General features: G+C 44.0%; 2 protein-coding genes and 1 long non-coding RNA gene across 4 annotated transcripts in view; 2 read left to right on the top strand and 1 right to left on the bottom strand.

Annotated features, from left to right (window-relative positions):
* LOC121873880 overlaps positions 1 to 13,925 on the bottom strand; it is a 21,040-nt gene extending 7,115 nt beyond the window's left edge. Inside the window, exon 1 of the long non-coding RNA XR_006090318.1 lies at positions 13,757 to 13,925. This is a non-coding gene — a long non-coding RNA (uncharacterized LOC121873880). The remainder of the gene's footprint in view (positions 1 to 13,756) is intronic.
* On the top strand, positions 345 to 9,966 carry LOC121873877. Of its 2 annotated transcripts, XM_042377748.1 has the most exons (21): positions 345 to 823; positions 1,055 to 1,146; positions 1,339 to 1,426; positions 1,942 to 2,169; positions 2,551 to 2,650; positions 2,988 to 3,083; positions 3,352 to 3,415; positions 4,101 to 4,200; positions 4,785 to 4,948; positions 5,253 to 5,323; positions 5,412 to 5,599; positions 5,771 to 5,858; positions 6,085 to 6,203; positions 6,513 to 6,716; positions 6,838 to 7,020; positions 7,236 to 7,357; positions 7,691 to 7,778; positions 7,915 to 7,994; positions 8,411 to 8,531; positions 8,718 to 8,909; positions 9,208 to 9,966. In XM_042377748.1, exons 1-21 carry the CDS (start codon positions 778 to 780, stop codon positions 9,549 to 9,551), a joined length of 2,778 nt encoding a protein of 925 aa, XP_042233682.1. In that variant the 5' UTR covers positions 345 to 777; the 3' UTR covers positions 9,552 to 9,966. The 2 variants fall into 2 exon arrangements, with proteins under 2 accessions (XP_042233682.1, XP_042233683.1); XM_042377749.1 differs by lacking the exon at positions 9,208 to 9,966 and having other exon boundaries at positions 8,718 to 9,153.
* On the top strand, positions 11,298 to 16,192 carry LOC121873878 (monocarboxylate transporter 12-B-like). The gene is made up of 5 exons (XM_042377750.1): positions 11,298 to 12,216; positions 13,796 to 14,066; positions 14,737 to 15,366; positions 15,507 to 15,698; positions 15,815 to 16,192. Exons 1-5 carry the CDS (start codon positions 11,782 to 11,784, stop codon positions 15,958 to 15,960), a joined length of 1,674 nt encoding a protein of 557 aa, XP_042233684.1. The 5' UTR covers positions 11,298 to 11,781; the 3' UTR covers positions 15,961 to 16,192.
* The last annotated feature ends 6,785 nt before the right edge of the window (positions 16,193 to 22,977 follow it).

A 22,977-nucleotide genomic window follows, 5' to 3' on the forward strand; every position in this document is an offset into this window, starting at 1 on the left:
TTGACCTCACTTTCGCCGAAAACCTCCACAGCCCGATCATAATGATCTGGCTTCACGATGAGGAAGGATTTGCTGGCGTTTGGGTGGTACCCTATTTGTGGACCTCGCGATGTTACCAGGTCCCACCACTTTTTGATGTCCTCCACTTTTCCTGCTCCTGTGAGGTCATCCGCATATGCCACTTGTTTGACCCCAGTTGTTTCATACTTTATTTCTTGTTGGAGCACTGATAGGCCTATTGCATACATTGCCATTGCAACGGGGTCTCCCTGTGTTGTTCCCTCGGTCGACTGTAGGATGGTATCACCTCGTAGAGCCTTGTTGTTTACTACGTAGAGGTCTGAAGGATACCTATACGAATTTTCAACATACATCGCAAAGCTACTACTACTAGACATACAGACACAAGGCAGACATACATACACAAGTCATGAGACATTACACTTATGAAAATCTATTTACTATTTATATTCTCTCATAAATAAGGCCCGTAAGGCACGCCAGGTGAGAAGTAAACAAGCCACACGTGATGTTGAACTAAGTATTATGGACTAATAAACATATCTCAAGTCACTCAGTCTCTTGTGTTGTTCCCGCTCGGGGTGTTTCATCTACCACACAGGTGACTCAGGTGGTCTTAGGTGACTCTACGGGTGACTTAAGTGACTCTACAGGTAATTAAGGTAACTCAGGTGGTTTCGTCAACAGGTGCTGGTAAACACGACGGACGGTCAACAGTTTCGAGCCTCGTACTCCACGTTCCAGATAAAAAAAGATATGCCGTACACCCTAGAGGACCTGGGGGACTACTATGGAGATGCTGGTGAGAGGATTACACACACACACACACACACACACACACACACACACACACACACACACACACACACACACACACACACACACACACACACACACACACACACACACACACACACGCATGCAAACAATTACTAAGGTGATATATAACCCCATCAGCCACCCCACTGATCTACAAGAACTATCAGATCAACTTGTCATCAATAAAGCACATCAAGTTCTCGTCATCTTCCAGGTAACCCTATGCTGCTGAACCTGGATAACGACTTTAACGAGTTTGAAGGAAAGTTCTGGTGGGTGCCGACTGACTTTGCTGATGATGGTGCGGTATGTTCCCATCTGTTTTGTCTTTGTTAGGTTAGATTGGGTTAGGGTAGGTTAGTTTCTCTTTCATATTTGTGTTGTGTAAAAATAAATATCCACATACCACCGGGTCGACTGTGGGTGCCTCGGTCACCTCACCCCCTCCCCCCCACACACACACTAATTCACAAACTAATCCATAAATTTCCTCCACAGACGTTGCTCACAGACTCCAACCTCAAGTGGGACTCAGTGGAAGTGAAGAGTGTCATTATGAGGGTTCGAGCAGTGGCAGATGACGAAGGTGAGAGAGAGAGAGAGAGAGAGAGAGAGAGAGAGAGAGAGAGAGAGAGAGAGAGAGAGAGAGAGAGAGAGAGAGAGAGAGAGAGAGAGAGATAGAGAGAGAGAGAGAGAGAGAGAGAGAGAGTAAAATCAACTTGGATTACATATTTTTTTGCTATTCTATTTTCAGTGAGTAATAATAATAATAATAATAATAATAATAATAATAATAATAATAATAATAATAATAATAATAATAATAAATTTAAAGGGGAAACAAGACGAACAAGTTTTAATTTTTGATGAACGTTATGGTGAAGCTGTATGAACCGAGGTGGGTTAAGGAGTTCAAGCATGAGTGTGAGAGTCTCGAGGACGACCCTTTGTTTGGAGGTCCTTCAGATAACACCAAGGACGAGACGAGAGCTGGATTATGGCGGACCAGTGAGCAAATATCAACAATGTAAATACTGAGTTACTTGAATAAAGAACTGTTTTTATTTCTCTCATTCTCTTTCTCTCTCACTTTCTCTACAGTCGTCGCCTGCCCACTTATCCCTATGGAAGACTGGTGGTCGAGTGTGATAATTGATTTGCCGCCAAGCCGTGAGCCAGGAGCCATCATCAGCTATTACTGCGACGGTGACCTGATGTGGGGAAACGAGGGACATGCAGACGAGAGACAAAGCGGTACCATCCTTTGTCAACAGGGCGAACCAAGTAAACCTCACACTTGGAACGACACCTTCGCCCTCCCCTGCACCCGTTAGTACCCCTTCCTCACCACCCGTCTATGTACCAAAGTAGCCTCTGTCACCACCTGTTTTTCTGTCTGTCTCAGTTCCATCTCTCACCATCTACCTGTGTCTCAGTACCATGCCCATTAAAGAGTGGCAGTAAAGGTCCTCATTGACACTGTTCTCGGTCTTGAATATATCAGAAAAAAGAAAGAAAATATCACTTGTAATACAGATTACCTTTAATTAGTTTCTTGACACACACACACACACACACACAAAGGAAAGCTTAAATTTCATTAAATTTTGTCTCCTTAACTATACATACAGAAGCGTTTAATAGCTAATAACAGCACTACAACTCTTCAATACCCCCACTTCTTCCCCTTCTTTCTCGTCTCCCCTACAGTGAAGTGTCCACCGGAGTTCGAGAAAGACACACTCGAACTCACTTGTTATCACTTCTCAACCGAGGCCGCCCCACTTGGACTCCCCGAGGCCTCCAAGAAGTAAGTGTCATATAAGAGACTGTTGACGGAAATGTTGTCTGTATTTACTCAAGTTAGTTTACGACTGGCTCATGAGGGAACTGTTGCCTGTTTTTCATGTGATTGTTTACGTTTTGAGAGACACGACCCAGGCAAGACTTCTTCTCTTGAGCCCCAAACCTAATTGTCTTTATCGCGAACCAGATTTGTAATACAGTCATCCTAAATATCATAAACAAAAGACAGATATAAAACAGTTTTAACTCATATATTGAAAGGAATGTATAATAAACTATCCTCACGGAGAGAATAAAAGAGTTTTGAGTTATAAGTGAGTTAATAGTTAATGGATCGTCAGGTGCTCAGAGTTCGGAGCCTCACTGGCCGTCCTCCAGAACCCCGAAGACTTGAATTTTGCTGACAAGGATAAATTCTACTACACGGCTCACACCAGGTACGCATATGGCTGTCTGTCTGTCTGTCTGCTTGCCTGTCTGTCTGTCATTGCCCTATAGACTAAACTCCGTCTCTTTCTGGCGTCCTCACCAACTACCCCAATTCGTCGAAGCTAATTGACTGCTGTTAGTACATTAGTATGACTGGGTCGGTATAGTTGTTAGAGGAATATTTAATAACCTAATATAATCTAACCTAACGAGTAACAGAGATGAGAGGTTGGAAAATACGTGCCTATTATAATTCGTGCTTTGTCCCCCACCCAGACAAGGTGCCACCGAAGTGTACCCAGAAGTGCCCGAGATCTTCACCTGCGAAACCACCTGTACCGTGAGTTATAGATAGATAGATAGATAGATAGATAGATAGATAGATATGAGAAATAAATCAAACCTGTACGTTTCTCAGTGAAAAAAAACAATATCTTTCTCACATTGAAAACTTTCCACATACATTAACTCATAAAATTTCTTCTATTTACTTCGATTTTGTTCATTAATTGTTGTAAGAATTTATAATAGTGCTTTCTTAAGAGTTATAGTAAATTAGAGTTATATGTGAATAATTATTTGGTATATATGATGTATTATTATAGTAGTACAAGAGTTGTTAGTTAAGACACTTTGAGATAACAGACCAGTTTGTGAAGTAGTACAAACTTAAATTGACATATGTAGACACAGACGAAGATAGACACGAGTATATTTGCCATTAAGATAGACAGACACGTGTAATTTACCACAAAAGACAAACAAATTTTAACCCTCAACAGACAGACAGACAGGCAGACATGATTAAGTTTACCATCAACAGACAGACAGACAAATTCTACCCCTAATGGTCACAAACAGATACAAACACACGAAAATAAGTTTCCCACAACAGATAGACAAATTTAACCCCTCAACAGACACCAACAACAGAGAGAGGTCAGGTACACTTGATCCTACAACACATTATGAGTCAAGATGTAAACAATGTGATGTGTAAAGGTAAACAATGGTGTTGATGACAGGCGACGGAGGAGCTGGAGTGTATTGCAGCGGGGAAGGATGTGATGTACCGGGCACAAGAGTGTAGCGACCCTGAGACTCGCTTTTTGTGCATGATACCAGGTGTGTGTGTCTCTCTCTCTCTCTCTCTCTCTTTTTCTATATCTCTCTTCTTTCTGTCTCTCTTCTTTCTGTCTCTGTTTCTCTTTGTATATCCTACTCTTTCTGTCTCCCTCCCTCTTTCTCTCTTCTTTTCTGTCCTCCCCTCTCTCTCTCTATATATATATATCCGTGTTTTTTTGTCTTCAATAAATTTAAAACAAAAGAATATTATTTCACTAAGGCTCTTGTTTACTAAGTTCAGCACCAGGTAGTGAAGGTGAATTTAGTCCATTTAATTATATCACCAAAATTACTAATAAGGTTTGAATAAAGAACAAATAATAACAATAACCAATTAAAAGAAAAACAAAACAGAAATTACCATTGAAAGACAATTTAGTTCATAAAAATAAACCAAAACAAATCAAAGTTAAAATAAACCCAATATTTAAGTGACAATAAACCAGCTTTGTAGAAATCTTACGTTAAAATACACTCACGAATTATTACAGTCGATACAGTAAGTCAGGTTGCTATACTAACTGTAATATACAATTTCATGAAGTGTAAGAGTGTGTATGTTTGTATGTGTGTATCCCTGACAGCTTGGTGCCCTAACAACTACACAGAACACGGCGGTCTCTGCTACAAGTTGTTGTCTGATGTCAGGAACTTCACGGAGGCGTTGGTGCAGTGTGCTGAAGAAGGAGCGTCCCTAGCTTACCCTGAGACACCCAGCGCTATTGGCTTCCTCACTATCATGGCCATGGTAAGGACAGCCCCTACTTCTGATGAGAGAGAGAGAGAGAGAGAGAGAGAGAGAGAGAGAGAGAGAGAGAGAGAGAGAGAGAGAGAGAGAGAGAGAGAGAGAGAGAGAGAGAGAGAGAGAGAGAGAGAGAGAGAGAGAGAGAGAGAGAGAGAGAGAGAGAGAGAGAGGGGGAGAGAGAGAGAGAGAGAGAGAGAGAGAGAGAGAGAGAGAGAGAGAGAGAGAGAGAGAGAGAGAGAGAGAGAGAGAGAGAGAGAGAGAGAGAGAGAGAGAGAGAGTCTTAATTATTTCACTCTATCGTCTACAGGTCTCGTCTGATTCGGATGGCATGACGTTGGCCGCGGAGACACAGAACCTCATGATTGGCCTTAATGACGCGTGAGTATGTTGCTTCTGAGTACTGTTGACTTCCTTAACACACACACACACACACACACACTGTCAACTCACCCACCTTCCCCAACAGCCTGGGTGACTGGACCAGCGAAGGTCTGTATTCTCCTGACGAAGATGTGATCACCCTGGCGGATATCTCCCCATCAGGATCTCACTGGAGGTTCCTCACTATCGACCAGAGCATCTCCACCCTCACCTCCACCACGCTAGCTGCGGAGGGTGCCACTGGTGCCATCTGTCAGCTCTACGGTCCTCTGGGTGAGTATAGTGCCAATGAATGAGACTCTACAACGTGGCTGCTTTATAGTGCCTGTGTGTGTGTGTGTGTGTGTGTGTGTGTGTGTGTGTGTGTGTGTGTGTGTGTGTGTGCGCGCGCTAAATACATAATCTTAACTGGATAAACTGGGTTATTAACGTGTGTCGTTGCAGGTTGTAAGGTGGGGCCAGCGGAAGCACTAGCCAACAGTACGAGAGTATGGGATAACACCACTGCTGTCGCCTCTTTCGCCATCTACACGTAAGTCACTCGCCACCTACACCTGTCACTCGCCACCTACACCTATCACTCACCATCTACACTTGTCACTCTCCATCTACACCTGTCACTCACCACTTAATGTACACCTGTCACTCGCCATATACATCTGTTCAGTATTAGGAGTTGATAACATTTGATATTGAGGACAGGTGTTATAGTCTCAGGTACCGCCAACAGGTGTTATAGTCTCAGGTACTGCCAACAGGTGTTACCCGGGTTACTTCGTGAATGGGAACGAGAGCCTGACGGTGCAGCGGGTGGAGTGTCTGGGGCCGTTAGGTGGATGGTACCCCAGCGAACTCCACAACTGCATAGCTACTGAAGGTAAATCTCTCTCTCTCTCTCTCTCTCTCTCTCTCTCTCTCTCTCTCTCTCTAAATACCCTCCTAATACCCTTTCTGGAGCATATTTCATCACACCTGTCCTTCAGACCAGGTGGGGTGAGACAAACAAGAAGAATTATCTGTTTCAATACTTTCTGTATAAACCAGGTGATGTTGTCTGGTGTTTTGAGTAAGGTAATATTAATTAAGCTGTGAATGTTTGTCTGTGAGGTTCATACGTATAGGGAATATCTGTGTTTGTGGTTCCTGTATGTCTGTAGCAACACCTCACGGTAATTATCTCCCTCAGTGTGTGTGGAGGAAGTACCAGCTCCACCTTCTTCCCTCATCACCAACACCACCACCTCCCTCCTCCGTTACCTGAATGGCACTGTTAACTTCACCTGTCCGGAGAATATGACCACTCAGGAGGGCGCATCCCTTCAGACCATTACCTGCCTCTACAACGAGTCCCACTACCGGTTTACTCCTCAGGTGGTACAGGCTTGTGACGGTGAGTACTGTATGTGATGGGGATGTAGTAAGTTGTAAAGGCTGTAAGTAATTGATAAGTAAACTGTAGTATGTAAGTAATAAGTGGTACGGTAACTAAGACAAATTAATGCTTGTGACAGTGTGTACGAGAGAGCCAGTGGGGAACAACAGTGAGACAGACTGGGACGGAGACACCACCTACACTGTCAACATGACCGTGACAGCCACATGTATTGAGAACCATGTGTTGAACCTGACCCACACCACCAGCCACCTGGCCTGTACCTACGAGGGCTGGCAGTCTGCACCGTATTGTTACCCAGGTGAGTGTGTGTGTGTGTGTGTGTGTGTGTGTGTGTGTGTGTGTCACCCAAGACCATCCTGACCTTTTCCTAATCCTCTTGATCTCCTTCTGAACTCTCCCTGACCCTCCTGACCTCTTCCTAACCCTTCTGACCTCTCCCTGACCCCCCTGACATCTCCTTGACTCTCCTGACCCTTATGTCCTCACCCTGACCCTCCTGACTTCTCCCTACAGGTTGTGCGGATGCGCCTCCTACTCCCGGCTCCAACATGACCCGGGATAACCTGACTTGGAACGGTGATGGCGTGGTTCTCTACTACAACTGTTCCTCTGGTTACTTCATCCCTCCAAGTGAGGTGAGTCCTACCTTCCCCTCCCTCCTCCCCTACCACCTTATTCACTGACTCCCTTTACCACATCACCACAGTGTTCACAAACCAGGCAGCTTCTCCCTCTACACCACCACACTTGTCAGCCACAAGAGTGTCTGATAAACACTCATCTTTATCAGTCTACTAATCAGTGTCTCTAACTCTTCGTTGTCTCTACTTATTCTTCTTTATCCATTTATCTATGTCCTGATACGCTTGTTAATATGTCTATATAATGTAATAACAATTAATTAGATCATTAAGTATATATATAAAGCTTAATAGAGGTAATATAAGGAGGATTTTATCTCGTACCAGGAATATCCAGAGCTGCTCACCTTCACCTCCGTCACCTGCAGCGCTACTACCTGGGAGCCATCTGGTCCCCCTCTGATGTGTGCGCAGAGTGAGTGGTATTGTCTTACTGTGGACTGATAGTACCCCCTACCCCCCTTACTAACTCTCCCTCAAGTATACTGTAAATTCCTTTATATAATCAGCATCATTATGTATCAGTATCATCAGTGTCATGTATCACACAGTGTGCCTGGAGGACCCGATGGCAGCGTCACCCACCACCAACTCCTCTTGGGACGGTGTTAACAGGACCGTCGGTACTGAGGTAGGTCAGACAGCTGCCCTAAAGTGTGTGGTGATACCTGGTGAAGGTGAGGAAGGGCGGGAGGAAGGGAGTGTGGAAGGAAAGGAAGGGTAGATGGATGGGAGGAAGGGAGGAGGAGGAGGAGGGGGAGGAGGAGGAGGGGAATGTGGAAGGAAGGGAGGGGTAGATGGATGGAGGGAAGGAGGGAGGGAGGGCGGGAGAAAGTATAAGAGGATAGGAAGGGGAGTGAAAGGGAAGGGAGTGTGGACGGGCGAAAGGGATATATTAGGTTAAGTTAGGTCAGGTATAGTTAGCGTTAGGTTAGATCAAGTTAACATAAAGTTAGGTTAGATAAGGTTAGGTTCGGGTGAAGCTTGGGGTCACATGCTGGCCCAGACGTTACACATACAAGAGTGTGAGGTCAAGTTTGTCCCCAGGTGGTGTTCTCGTGCTCGAACGGCCAGGTGTTGCCAGACCTCAACACCTCCGTCACCATCAACTGCGGCGCCGACGGTAACTGGACCACCGTGCCCCTGGACTACCTCTTGTGTAGGACAGGTAAGTCAATGATCCTTCAAGTGTGTGTGTAGGACAGGCGAGTCAATGATCCTTTAAGTGTGTGTGGAACAGGTAAGTCAATGGTCCTTCAAGTGTGTGTGGGACAAGTGAGTCAATGGTCCTTCAAGTGTGTGTGGGACGGGTTAGGTTAGGTTATGTGTTGCTAACTCAGTGTTGTTGTGACAGTGGCGCCGGCCCCTCCTCCCGTGGCCCCCGGCAACAGCTACATAGAGCCTCCGCCGCCCTACTGGGTGGGAATGACCATCAGGTACATGTGTCCGTCGCCCCAGACCACCGCAACGGGAGACACCCACATCAACGTCACCTGCCTGGAGGAGGGTTGGCCGGAGATCGACCCCACCTTTGAGTGCTTCGCCGGTGAGTCACTCTTCCCCCAGTCACTCCCTTATTGACTCTCACTCTACCCTCAGTCACTCCCTTACTGACTCTCAGTCACTCCCTTATTGACTCACTCTACCCTCAGTCACTCCCTTATTGACTCTCACTCTTACCCCAGTCACTCCCTTATTGACTCTCACTCTTAAGTAACGTCTTGTTACTTATCATACTTGTTGTTAATTCATAATAATGATTTTTACTGTAATTATGTAAAAAGAATATATTGTTTTAAGTGGAAAAAATGGAAGTTTGTTTTGAGATGTTTAATAACACACAGCGTGCTTGTCATTACCACCTGAGTCACCACCTCGGGTCACCAATAACTTCACGGGGTCAGCGGGTTACGGACAGGTGGTACAATACACCTGTGATGGCATCTTCCCCGACAGTACCACATACATCACTACCACCTGCCTCATTACCAGCTGGTCCGTGGAGAACATACCCACCTGTTTCGGTAAGACACACACACACACACACACAGGAACGACCGAAATAATGTATCAATTTCATTACCTTCAACTAAAGTTCCAAACATTAAACAATAGGACCATAATTCTACTGAGACTCTTCCTTACCAATACAAGTTTGATGACAAAATTAACATACACAATCTCTTGAAAGGTTCTGTACGTTAATCTTTGTCTGCTGCCAAAATAAAATATTTGTGTTGGTTCTAATTAATGTGTGTGTGTGTGTGTGTGTGTGTGTGTGTGTGTGTGTGTGTGTGTGTGTGTGTGTGTGTGTGTGTGTGTGTCTTAAAATATGTCGTATGGTATTCCACTTATTGTTGTTGTACATGTGACGCCATCATCATCATCATCATCATCATCATCATCATCATCATCATCATCATCATCATCATGTTTAATCAGTATTTATTAACTCAAATATGTTATGATATTGTTAAATATATTATATTTTTTGAAATTCTCTACGTATTATCCGATTAATCATTATATGTGAAAGATTATTAAAAAAAATCGCAACCTTTTTAGAAAATTATTGTACCATTATTGTGACTGAAATTAAAATGTGAAAATAAAATGTTCAAACGTCTTCTTTTTTAATAGAATAATCAACATCATCCTCTTAACAATATAAAAATGAAACAAAATAAATAAATCAATGTACCAAAACTAAGAAAAAGGAACAATTGTGTTTAAATATTATTCTTATCCCAATTTAAAGCTTAACTATGAATGGTGTGAGGAATAACATGTTTTTACGAGTACATCATAAATCAGGAGAAGGGGAAAAAATTAGTCCCTCCCAGCCGTCAAAAGACCCACCACCGCCACACCTCAATACTCCTACCATAAACCTGTACTAATAGTCGAAAAGATTTTTTTTAATACCACTGGCGGAAGAGGATTAAATTTGGATAATGACAACAGAGGAGGAGAAAATATATTGTCACTGATGTAAGGTGGTCGCTGGAGTAAGGTAGTAGCTGGTGTAAGGTGGTCGCTGAAGTACGGTGGTCGATGTAGTAAGGAATATTAACACCCAGCTAACAGGTAAAACAGGTGAGACTCCTTTTAACCCACTCAGCCAAGTATCAGTTTTGGCAATCTTCAGAAACACACACAAAAACATTATCTGACCTTCGCGAAAACTTTTGACGAAATTTTGCGCCAGTTGGTGACCGCAAGAGGGTGAAGAATCAGATGGTCTTTGTCACTTTACGGTACCTGACCCAAGAACCCGGAGTAGCAGTGGGGGATTGGTGGTAGGGATGAAATTACTTCTGCAGGAGAGTTGGCAATTTGATTCGATTTTGAGTGAAATAAATTTGTGTTTCTTTGTCGGAGATTGTGTGGTTGTATAAGAACATAAGAACAAAAGAATGAAGGAAACTGCAGCGGGCCTATTGGCCCATACTGGGCAGTCCCATTTACACCCAACCCCTATTGCTCATATATCCATTCAACATATTGTTTGAAGCTATCCAGCGTATTCGAGTTAATGATGGTGTTTGGTAACTTGTTCCACTCATCCACTACTCTATTTCCAAACCAATGTTTACCTATTTCGCGCCTCAATCTAAATTTGTCTAATTTAAAACCATTGTTACGAGTTCGCTCCTGGTTGGATAGTTTGAGTACCTTTGTTATATCACCTTTGTTTAGCCCTGACTTCCATTTACACACCTCGATCATATGTACCTGTATTTGTATCTGTGCCTTTATTTGTATCTACACCTGGATGGATGGCCGAGAGACGGTGGGTTACATAGTAGAGATGAAGTATATCTGGTTGTATCATAGAGAGCCCTGGCAGTTTCCACGAGCAAGAGACCTTCATTAATGTACGGTCAGTGGCCATTATGTCACCTCGGGCACAAACAATTGCAAAACGTCTGTTCAGAGCTCCCCCAAAAGTGTTTCATTCACACCTTATGAAAGTTATATCTCGTAAATTAGATTGTAAGGATGATTGTGTTGGATGGCAGTATAACGGAAAGACAAAAAAATCAAAAGTAAAACACCAGGTTAAAATTTACGTGAAAATATGTCTGAACAAGTAAGGATAAAAATGTGCCCAAGAGTTGAGACAGGTGGTGAAGACCGAGTGAAAAGGCTGACACACGGTGAGTTCATTTGACGGTAAAACTTCCTCGCTGCCAACAACAACCTCACTCACTCTCTTGTCCCTCTCGCAGGATGCCAGTTCCACCAATCAAGACTTATACCCGCTACAGTTTACTTAGATTATCACAGAATCAACAGCAGTCGTGTTGTTTATAACGAGTGAGTCTTGAAATACAAACCATCGACACTGAAGACAAAAGTGACAGCTGGGAGGACCTTGCGACGAGACGACACACACACAACGACTTACAGCAAAAATGTCGAACTTATGTCATATTTTCAATGTTAGTAAAAATAAGACACAGATTGTGGAAATTGGATACTGGAATGTGAGTTATGTTGGTGACAATACTCAAGATGATTCTACCACGAGAGCGCCGGAGGAGAGTAACACTCTGACGACGACGCAACACCAGACACACACAACCCCCACCATCACTACCACCACCACCACCCAAACATCCTCCGAGATAGATTTTGAAAGAGGAGATTCTAGTGTCACAAAAGCAGATGTAGAAAACAACGAATATGTTACAACACACACAGAACAATGTTGCCAGACACACTGTACTCAGGCGAGGAAGTTAGGGGAGTGTAAGTGCTCCAGGGAAGTGTGTAAGAGCGACGAGAGGGAGGACGTACCTGACGGAGGCTGGGGATACGCCGTCAGTGTTGGCTGCTTTGTTATCATGGTGAGTATAAACGTGTCATTTGTCTCCCAGGTTTATTGTATTAAAAATTCATAAACTCGAACTCAAAGTATATGTCTCCTACGTTATTTGTTGCTATATTTGTCAACAGTTAATTAAAAATGCAAAATGTTATTTATTGACCTTTGTGCGTCACCGCCAACTGAAAAACTGTCAATCGGTGCCCGCCCGCCCCCCCCCCCAAAAATAGAATAAAATAAAATAAAATAATGCTGTAGAAACATTGAGAACGTTAAGAAATCACTGAAACGAATTATTTTTCTCTGTTAGTTACAAGTGTTACAGCACCACGAGTAATAGTTGGTGGTTCATGTAAAACTAATACTATGCACCAGGGGATGAGTCCTCCCCGATAGGTGAGTTACTCGATGAAGTAGAAGGACAACCAAAAACTTCACACCCCGGTCCGTTGTGTTGGCTGATGACCTGGAGGGAATGATTCTGATGCTAAAGAAGAAGAGGTAAAATGAATCGGGTTTCGGAGATAATCAGGATCATAGGCTTTAGCTTTTACGTGTGATTATGACGAGTCAGGTGTGTGTGTGTGTGTGTGTGTGTGTGTGTGTGTGTGTGTGTGTGTGTGTGTGTGTGTGTGTGTGTGTGTGTGAGGGACTTGGTAACAGAGACAGGTGATATATGGTGAATCAATTTTTGTGAAGTATAAGGGACATATCACCATTTTAGTCCATGTTGTCTCGTTATAAATGCAGGAGTCAGACACAGGAAAAAAAATCACGATTATAAACTAACAAAATTAATTCCACTTGTTTACATTCAACATGGAGTCTCGTCTGTTTACAATGATCCGCAGAATATAAAAGCAAGACAATGTTTACCATCTGGTTTAGGAAATATTCTTAAATCAACTGTGAAATTAAACTAATGATCAAGAACAATTATCTATAAAAAAGTGATCTTGTGATCCTCCACCCCCCAAAAAAAATGCCCTTCACCTTTTTTTTATATCAAAATAGCTTGCATCACATACGGGCAGAAGCAGGCGTGATGCAGCAATACGGAGCTGGCACACAAAAATAAAATAAGTAGATCACACTCAATCCCTCATCGGCAAAGGGGGTCAAATGCACTCCAGAATATGAAGTAGAACTGCCAATGGTTTTATATAGTTCATGGCTCTGATAACATGACCAGTACAGTTCAGTTCAATGAGACACTGATGAAAAGTTTTGTACTTCAAGAAAATTATTGCCTAATTTTGCTGTCGAAAACATAAACAAAAATATGCTGTAAATACTAAAAAAAACAACAACTTTGATTTTGTTACTATTATTTTTATCATAACTTTAAAATTGTGCTGTAAATGAGATTTAACCATTTCTGTGTCATAATGTTTGTCTATATTACTTTAGTGGAGATAGTCTACTAACCCCTTGTGTACGGGGTCGCCTCTGTGCTAAATACAATCGTCTGGCGTTAACCGAGTAGAATATTAAAAGTAGTGAAGGGGTTAGTAGAGATAGTCTATTAAATACTAAAGGGAGAACTGGAGGCCTTAAAATACCTTAAATCCGGCACCTTAAAACTCTTCCTCATCCCACAGACCATCGTCAACATCAAGGGACCCTGCTTCGGTGTTCTCTTCTCTGGGTTCCTGCTGGAGAATGGGGAGACCTCAACAACCATTGGCTGGTTATTTAGTGCGTCGACGGCTCTGTTCAGCCTGGGATCACTGCTGGTGGCTCCTGCCGTGAGGGAATTTGGCCACAGGAAGGTTGCCTTCGTGGGAGCTCTCATGACGAGTCTTGGCATGTGTACTTCGGCCTTTGCAACGTCTGCCTGGCATCTCTTCATCTCATACTGTATAATAGAAAGTTAGTTATTGTTTCGTTAATGTCTATGGCTGTGTATTCTGATGTACAGGGTGGCGCATAAATCACTTCATTGAGAATAAACTCACATATATACATTATTCTGGGTAAAGTGACATACACATTACCCTGTATACTAATGAAAACAGACAAGAGAAAAACTTATATTAGTCACCTCAATATTATTGCCTTTACTACCGAATTTCACTGGTGTGTAGCCAGGTAGGTCCACTAACCGAAGACTCCTGTTCATGACTTACAGCCCCCTAGCTCCCCCCTGACCCTCCGCCCCCCACCCCCCCCAAAAAAAACCTATCTAACAGAATTTAAATCTTCATACCTATAAAGTCTCACAGCCACGGAACACCTTCCTTCCCAGGAAACTTCTTGAGAGAGCCACCCAAACATAGTCAGATATACTGCAATACGTCAATATATCAAGACAGTAGTACAACAATGGGCCGCATACCGATCACGAGGTAGCTCACGTCTCCCAGTCATTTGGGCTAAACCGAAATTCCTCTCAAATAACCCCAAAAAGTCTGTTACCGGAGACCATTATTACAAGTTAGGTTCAATCTCAAGTTGGCCCATCAGTTAACGTGTTGAGGTAATGTACTGTACATTGAGCTGACCAAAAATAAAAGTATTTCTTCACTGTTTCTAACTTTAGGTTTAGGGTCTGGGGTGCTGAGTATCGTCTCGCTTGCCATTCTACCGAATTACTTCATACGACACCTGGGGCGGGCAAACGCCTTCATATCCGCTGGTGTGTGCATGGGTCAGATGGTAGGACCTCCCCTGGTGACCTACCTGCAGCAGATGTACGGTTTCAGGGGAGCCTCTCTCATCGTTGGAGCCTTGACACTGAACAACGTAGAGGCCGCGGCTCTCTTCCATCCCGTGGAGTGGCACATTAAACACCCGACACACAAGAAAGAGGCAACACTAGAGGGTAAAGTGCCTCAGCACACCAGTACCAAGCCTAGAGTCATTGTGATACTGTTTCAAGGCATCTTGGACGTGGCTGGTAGCTTTAGGCTCTTCAAGAGTCCCAAGATCCTCATCCTCGTGTTCTGCAGCAGCCTCACTGCGGTGGGTTCCGCCAACTTCTTCGTGTTTATGCCGGCGGTGATGGCTGAGCGAGGTTTCACACAGGAAGAAGCGGCATGGTGTATGTCAGTGTCCGGCATCTGTAACCTGGTGATCCGCCTCCTGGTGTCCTTGTTGACGGACTGTCCCAGGTTCAGTAAGCGAGGTTGTTACATGGCTGGTAGTTTTATCCTCGGTCTCACTGTTGTGGGTAAGTGCTGTTGATACAAAGAGCTTATTAAACCGAATATGTGTGTGTGTATGTGTTGCATTCTATCCCGTATAAAAAAAAAACAAAAAAAAAACACACCCATATCAATCACGACCTCCCATATTTTCATCCCATAACAGTATTCTGCTTCGTGAAGGAGTTGTGGTTGGTGGCGGCGGTGATGGGAGTGTGGGGAGTGGGTGTGGGGGCCTTTATGAGTCTCTACAACCTCATCCTCCTGGAGTATGTGGGCAAGGAGAAACTGATGCAGGTTCTTGGTCTCGTCGCCTTCGTCAATGGTTTCTGGTTCCTCATCTCGTCTCCCCTCTTTGGCAAGTACAATACAATATGTGTGGGCTGGGGGTGTAGTGGAGATCCCATAGTCTTTGTGTGCGTATGTGTGTGTATCATTGGTTAACTTTTGTGTGTGTGTGTATCTCCCCTTCAGGTATGATACGTGACCTGAGTGGCAGCTACACCATCAGTATCTACGTGTTGTCCTTCACCGCCTTCATCGCCGTCATCATCTGGTTCTTCTTGCCCGCCGCCATCGCCTACGAACAAAGGAAGGAAACCTACCAACGAGAGCAATAAGAGAAGCAACAGCCATGTAGCACTGGCAACAACAACAACATTAAAAGCACCAGCCACATCGGCTCCTCCGTTACCATAACTATCAGGAACAACGGCAGCAACAACAACAATAATGCTAGACTTAGCTGAAAATTTACTTCATCTTCTTCGCCACCAATCGGCCCGTTAGCCGCTTGGGCGGTCGGTCACGTCTGTGTTACGCACTGTTGGCAAGTTCAGGACATGTGCTGGTTCCAGAATGTATCTGTACTTGCGCCAGTGTTGGTCTAGTCTGGTCTTGAATGAACTCACACTCGGTGCCGTCACAACACTCTCTAGCAGGTTGTTCCAACAGTTCACAACCCTCACCATGAAATAGTTTACCCTGACAATTTGTTGCACCTGTGAATATTAACCTGAGGCTGTGATCTCTAGTGGGGAGGACATCCCCTAGTTTCTAGTATGAATACTCGACTATGCAATGTCCTGTGAGGTGTATATTTTGTTACTCATTGCCCGCCTGTACTATAAGTAGGCGTAATAACCTCTTTGGATACCTGAAATAATCAAAAGGTAACTTAAAGGTAATTTATATTCTATTATGTGTCGTAATTAAAGTTCCTATGGGATGTTACTATTAAAAATATACAAGGTCATTTGTTTGTGTTTCTTAGTGTAATATCCCTGGAGTAGTGTACTCTAATATTAATTGTACTATATAATGTGTACTTGTTATTGTTCTTCATACCCATATTGTATTTCATTGTACATGTGATATATTCTAAAATCAATCACTGAAGCCACTATTACAGACCAGCTATATCACTTGTCCAGAAGAATTAAAAATGCCTTAGTTAGTCTTCATATATGAAACATTTTCTGTAAACTATAAAGCTTCTAGAAAACGAATAAAAAATTAACATTAACTTACGTAGTTATTCCCTCACCTACGACAAGACCACAGACATACAGACTCCAACATAGAAACAAACTTGAGAATAAAGACAAATACAGCAGTAACTTTTACAGCAAATGATCAAGAAAAACAGAATAATCAATACATTTCCTCCAATTATACAAAGGAAACAGACTTACAATATAGTACTCAACAAAATAACATAAGGTCACAGAAACGGGGGGAAAAAATACCATCCTTTATCTTCAGCAGTAAGTGATAGATACAGTAGTGGATTTCTCCCCTACAAACGCTATTTGTCGCTGAGTAGCCGACCCCGCGAATTCCCCAGTGTATGCCTCGTGGTCTAGGTCAACCAGCGCCGCCATACATCACGGAGGTCAACTACTAAGCCACGCCTACCCCCGCTATTTAAGACCTGTCTGTTTGTGTGTGTGTCTGTTCTGGGCAGCCGAAACGGCACAATCGTTTTTCATCAAACTTGGTGGAAAAATCGCAGAAAAATTCGTAGAGTGGAACAAACCTGGTCCCATGTCGATGGTTTCTTTAGGAAGGCATTAATTAAAATTTTTATTTACGATGGAAATCCATGCAAGTCTAAGGACTTGGCGCACCCTCATTCGCTGTACGCTGTCACGAGCATTAAAACTTTCACAAGGGCACGAAGGGTCCGCGATCACTTGTAGATAACTAATTTGAAAGAAACTAATATTACGCAAACGGTATTTACGCAATATATATTTTCATTCATATACTCAGCTTATAGCTAGTAGTGTGCCAAGGGAGTCAGCCCCCCCCCCCCTACACACACTAGCCTCCATCTACCCTACATAACACCATCACACTTTAATCCTAGCTTAGACATAAAATCTGGGCTTCCTACGTAACACAGACTAGGAATTTTAACACAGCTTCACCACGATAAGACCGAGTGACCTATGTGACTCCTTTCTCGGTCAGTCTTCTCACATTTCGGTCTGCTAAACGTGTTGGTTAGTCCGTCCCGAGGATCAGTGTGTATTTCTTGAGCAGGTAATATCCACCACTAGACCTTACCGGGACTACTAATTAGTATCGTCCAGGTGGCTTTTGCCAACCATATGGTTACAGAACACTCCTCACCCGAACTATTGGTACGAACACAAAACATCACAATACTGTAAGATAAATACCGAACCTATAGCATAGACCAGTTTGTACCCAATCTCTACCGAAGTTAGCACATGTTTTGTGCTCTAATGTACTGTACTGTACTCTCCCTACAAGGCCCCCACCATCACCTCACCCCTCCACAATAAACACTCACAGATCACAACGCACAACAATAAATTCAGCAAGAGTGTTCTAAGAGCCATAAAAGATGTCGTCATGTTAAATATATTTGTTCCATGTTGGGCCATTAAGTGCGAACTGGGTGCCTGTACACACACACACACACACACTCGCACACACACACACATACACACTCATACACACACACACACACACACACAATTAAAACAATAGTGTTAATAATAATAATAATAATAATAATAATAATAATAATAATAATAATAATAACGTTGATCTTGATAACTGTAATATCATCCTGACCCCTCCTACCCATCTCCCCCCAAGGCCAGTGTCTCAGATAATCACGACACGTTCACCTTCACTAACGCTTTGATTCTTTTTAATAAAACATAAAAGCTTCTCGCGAGAGTATTAGAACTTGCCTCCGTTTTTATCTTCTGCTGACATCAAATTTTCATCTGTGGGTCGTGAGCTGAGGGGGAGTTGTGAGGTGATGGGGGGCAGATGAGAGGGGTTGTGTGATGGGAGCTGTGAGGTGATGGGGAGTTGTGAGGTGATGGGGGGGGGTGATGAGGGAGTTGTGAGATGATGAGGGAGTTGTGAGGTGATGGGGGTTGTGAGGTGATGAGGGGTTGTGAGGTGATGAGGGAGTTGTGAGGTGATGGGGCAGGTGATGAGAGGGGTTGTGAGGTGATGGGGTGAGGTGTGAGGTGATGGGGAGTTGTGAGTTGATGAGGGGAGTTGTGAGGTGATGGGGGTTGTGAGGTGATGTGGGGTTGTGGTGATGGGGAGTTGTGATGAGGGGAGTTGTGAGGTGATGGGGTTGTGATGATGGGGAGGTGATGGGGGAGCTGTGAGGTGATGGGGGAGTTGTGAGGGGGGAGTTGTGGGTGATGAGGGAGTTGTGAGATGATGAGGGGAGAGGTGATGGGGGTTGTGGGGTGATGGGGGTTGTGGGGTGATGAGGGGAGTTGTGAGGTGATGGGGAGCGGGTTGTGAGGTGATGAGAGGGGTTGTGAGGTGATGGGGGAGTTGTGAGGTGATGAGGGGAGTTGTGGGGTGATGAGGGGGTTGTGAGTTGATGAGGGGAGTTGTGAGGTGATGGGGGGGTTGTGAGGGTGATGTGGGGTTGTGAGGTGATGGGGGAGTTGTGAGGTGATGAGGGGGTTGTGATGAGGGGAGGTGATGGGGGTTGTGGGGTGATGGGGGTTGTGGTGATGGTGTGAGGTGATGGGGATGAGGGGGGAGTTGTGAGGTGATGGGGCATTGTGAGGTGATGAGGGGTAAAATATATTCTTTGATGCCTATACCTGTATTGAACTGTTGACGAGGGGGGTGGAGGTGTGAGGGCGCAGGAGAAGGAGGGAAGGAAGAGAGTGTAGGGTGGGAAGGAGCGGAAGGAGGTGTATGGAGAAGAAGGGGATAGGGTGGAGAAGGATGGGGATGGAAGGAAGAGAAGGGACTGAAGAGATGTAAGCTGTGGTAATGGGAATAGGTGTGAGAGAGAGAGAGAGGAGACAAGAATTCACCCCTCCCCCAATTACAAAAATGGAAAACTTTTCGTCTCTATGAATATCAGATGAGGTTAGTCTTGGAAGAAGCGGCACAGATATCATTTCTTGACACACACACACACACACACACACACACACACACACACACACACACACACACACACACACACACACACACACACACACACACACACACACACACACACACACACACCGGGAGAAATATTCCATTAGCTCTGATAACTGGGCGCGGGAAGTATTATGGTAATGACGTCAAATAAATCCCAATATCTACTATAAGCAGTGACAGTCCGCTCTTGCTTCTTCAGTATGGCGACGCCCCCAAGGGAGTACAACCATCCCCCCAGCAGTAGCGCCAACAACTACAAGTGTCTCAGATTCGCCCCTGAAAGACTTATTATTATTATTATTATTAGAGATAAATTAAGAACAAAAATTACAAGATCGAGATGATATATACGGAGAGGCGATGATAGGGAAGTACATCTACCCAACGAGTAGTGTAGACTGAATACCAATAGAGCTGAAAAGTTTCCTTTCCCTCTTCTTACCTCCTCATACTCCTCCTTCCTCTTTCTACCTCATTCCTCTTCCTATTCCCCTTCTTCTTCCTTTCGTTTCTCTTCCTCACCTTTCTTTTTTTACCTCACTTCTATTCCTACCACATCCTCTTCTTCCTACCTCCTCCTCCTCCTCCCCTACTCCTTCTCTACCTCTTACTAAACCCTCCTTTCTTACCTCCTACTCCTTCTTCTTCTCCTCTCCCTACCTCCTCCTCCTCCTCAGAAAGCATCAGCTGTCCACATTGGCAACACTGTGAGGGAAGTATCGTGATGGATTTCTGAATATTGAGGAGGAGTCATATTCCGCGTTCCCTCCATCTCTCTCCATTCCCGCTATTTCTCTCCCCTCCCTCCATCTCTTTCCTCCTCCATCTATCTCTCTCCCCCTCCCTCTATCTCTCTCCCCCTCCCTGTATCTCTCTCCCCTCACTTGGCGGGTGAAGACAGCGAGCTCAGCCCTCACCTGGTACACCCCCCTCATCCCCCCTTCTCCCTTTCCTCCTCTGGGATTACATGTGTTAATGGCCCCTATAACCCATACCTTAATTATACCCTGTAATTTACTCATACAGGTGTGTTCAATAAAGGAGGAAATCCACGTATGTACTTCTCAGAATCCTGGTTCAGGTGTCTCAGAAGTTATATAGTCTGAATTTGTCTCTTAATTCAATAATGGTTTTCAATATGGCGGCGTCAACATTGATTTAGACTATATACCTTCGTGTCCCAACTGGCCAACCTAAGGTACTACATACATAATTATGGTTCTCAATATGGCGTTGATACTGATTGAGACTAGACCGTTCATTAAAAGTATTCAGTGATCCCTTGTCAAGAGGAATAATAATTTAACAGAAGAAACACTTAGGCTGTATAGTCTACGACCTAACTTAACCTAACCTAATCTTGTCTAACCTATCTTAATCTCATCTCACTAAACCTAACTTAACCTCCTAACCACACCACACCACACCACACCTAACCCAACCTAACCTCATCTCTTCTAACCTAATATAAGTGAAGTCATCATTCTCATCTGTTGAAGTCATCTCCCGAGACACTGTACTCGGAACTCAGACGCAGCCACGACAAGACGGGGAGGAAAAAAATACTTATAAACACCCCTGGGAGAGAGTTTTAGAGGAGTGGGAGGAAGAGTGGGAGAAGGAGGGGGAGAAGGAGAGAGAGGCAGGGCGGGCGGGAACTTTTTGAGGCATGCGAGCGAGGAACTATTAATGGAAAAGTTGTTAATATTCACAAAAATATGGACGTCGTCTTGAAAGGCGTGCAGGTCCCAAACTCCCGGCAAAGTCCAACAAAGAGTTATGAGCGTCAATATTGTGCTGGGGGGAGGCAGGCGGGCGAAGAGAGAGAGAGAGAGAGAGAGAGAGAGAGAGAGAGAGAGAGAGAGAGAGAGAGAGAGAGTGTCTCAGTGTAATTTTGTCACCATTCTACTCGTGTGTCGTAGCTTATGGTCACCCCCTAGCCCCATCCCCCATTTAAGACCCCCTTACCCCCTTTAAGACCACCTCTACCCTCTTAAGACCACCCCTACCTCCTTTAAGACCACCCCTACCCCCTAAGACCACCCCTACCCCTAAGACCACCCCTACCCCTAAGACACCCCTACCCCCCCTTAAGACCACCCCTACCTCCTGTAAGACCACCTCACCATGTTATTATGGTGAACAGGTGGGAGGGAAAGCTGACCTCGGGGAAGCAGCGTGAAATGATTTAATAGAAACACATGGACAGCTGTAATGGAATATAGAGGGGGTGAAAAGCTGTCATTTGTCCCTCAATGGTTGGTGACAGCCGGTTATAAGGCGGGAAATAAGGGGAGGGAGGGAGGGAGGCTGAAGGAGAGGGAGGGAGAGCAAGGAAGGGAGGGAGGCTGAAGGAGAGGGAGGGAGAGCAAGGAAGGGAGGAAGGTGAGGAAGGGAGGGACGTGAAGGAGAAAGGGAAGGGAGAGCAAGGGGGAAATAAACGGGAAAGAGAAAGAGAGGGAGAAAGAGGGAGGGAAAGCGAGAGGAAGATAAAGAGGGGAGGGAACGAAGAGGACATAGATTCAGGATGTGAAGTAAATTATTCAGGATATGACTAAGACTGATATCCTTCTACTGAGAGAGAAAGAGCCTCCACAACAGGTACAGAATTAACACCCATTTTTTTTCATTTACTATTTATTTCAGCTGAAGGTACAAAGTGTTCAGATATCGGGAATAAACACACACACAGACAGACACAGGGACAGACATAGAGACGCAAACATACATACATACATACATACATACATACATACATACATACATACAGACAGACAGACAGACAAACAGACACACACACACACAAACACACACACAGAAAGCAAACACTTGTCAACTTATAACAAAATATATTTAGAGATACTGATTTTTTTTTTCAATTTGTTGTTTGACTTTGATGTTGTGTCAGCCAATTGTTGATAAAATATAAAATAAATTACAACGAAACAAAAACATTGCATCGAACGTATAATACAAACAAACATGTAAATAAAAATATCAAATATGTTAAAAATTGGGCGAGACAACCAAGGTGAGATGCACCCGTAATCTCTGAACTGTAGTGACATCATGAGCCATCACAGTTCTCTCAATGATGCAGAACCTCCATGTAACAATCAAAAACGGACATAATGGATATCTTACACAGCGGACACAGCACCTTTGCGCGGTAACACCAGATATAA

The sequence above is a fragment of the Homarus americanus genome, unplaced genomic scaffold (assembly GCF_018991925.1).
Source record: "Homarus americanus isolate GMGI-L3 unplaced genomic scaffold, GMGI_Hamer_2.0 scaffold25827, whole genome shotgun sequence".
In the NCBI taxonomy this organism is placed as follows: Eukaryota; Metazoa; Arthropoda; class Malacostraca; order Decapoda; family Nephropidae; genus Homarus; species Homarus americanus.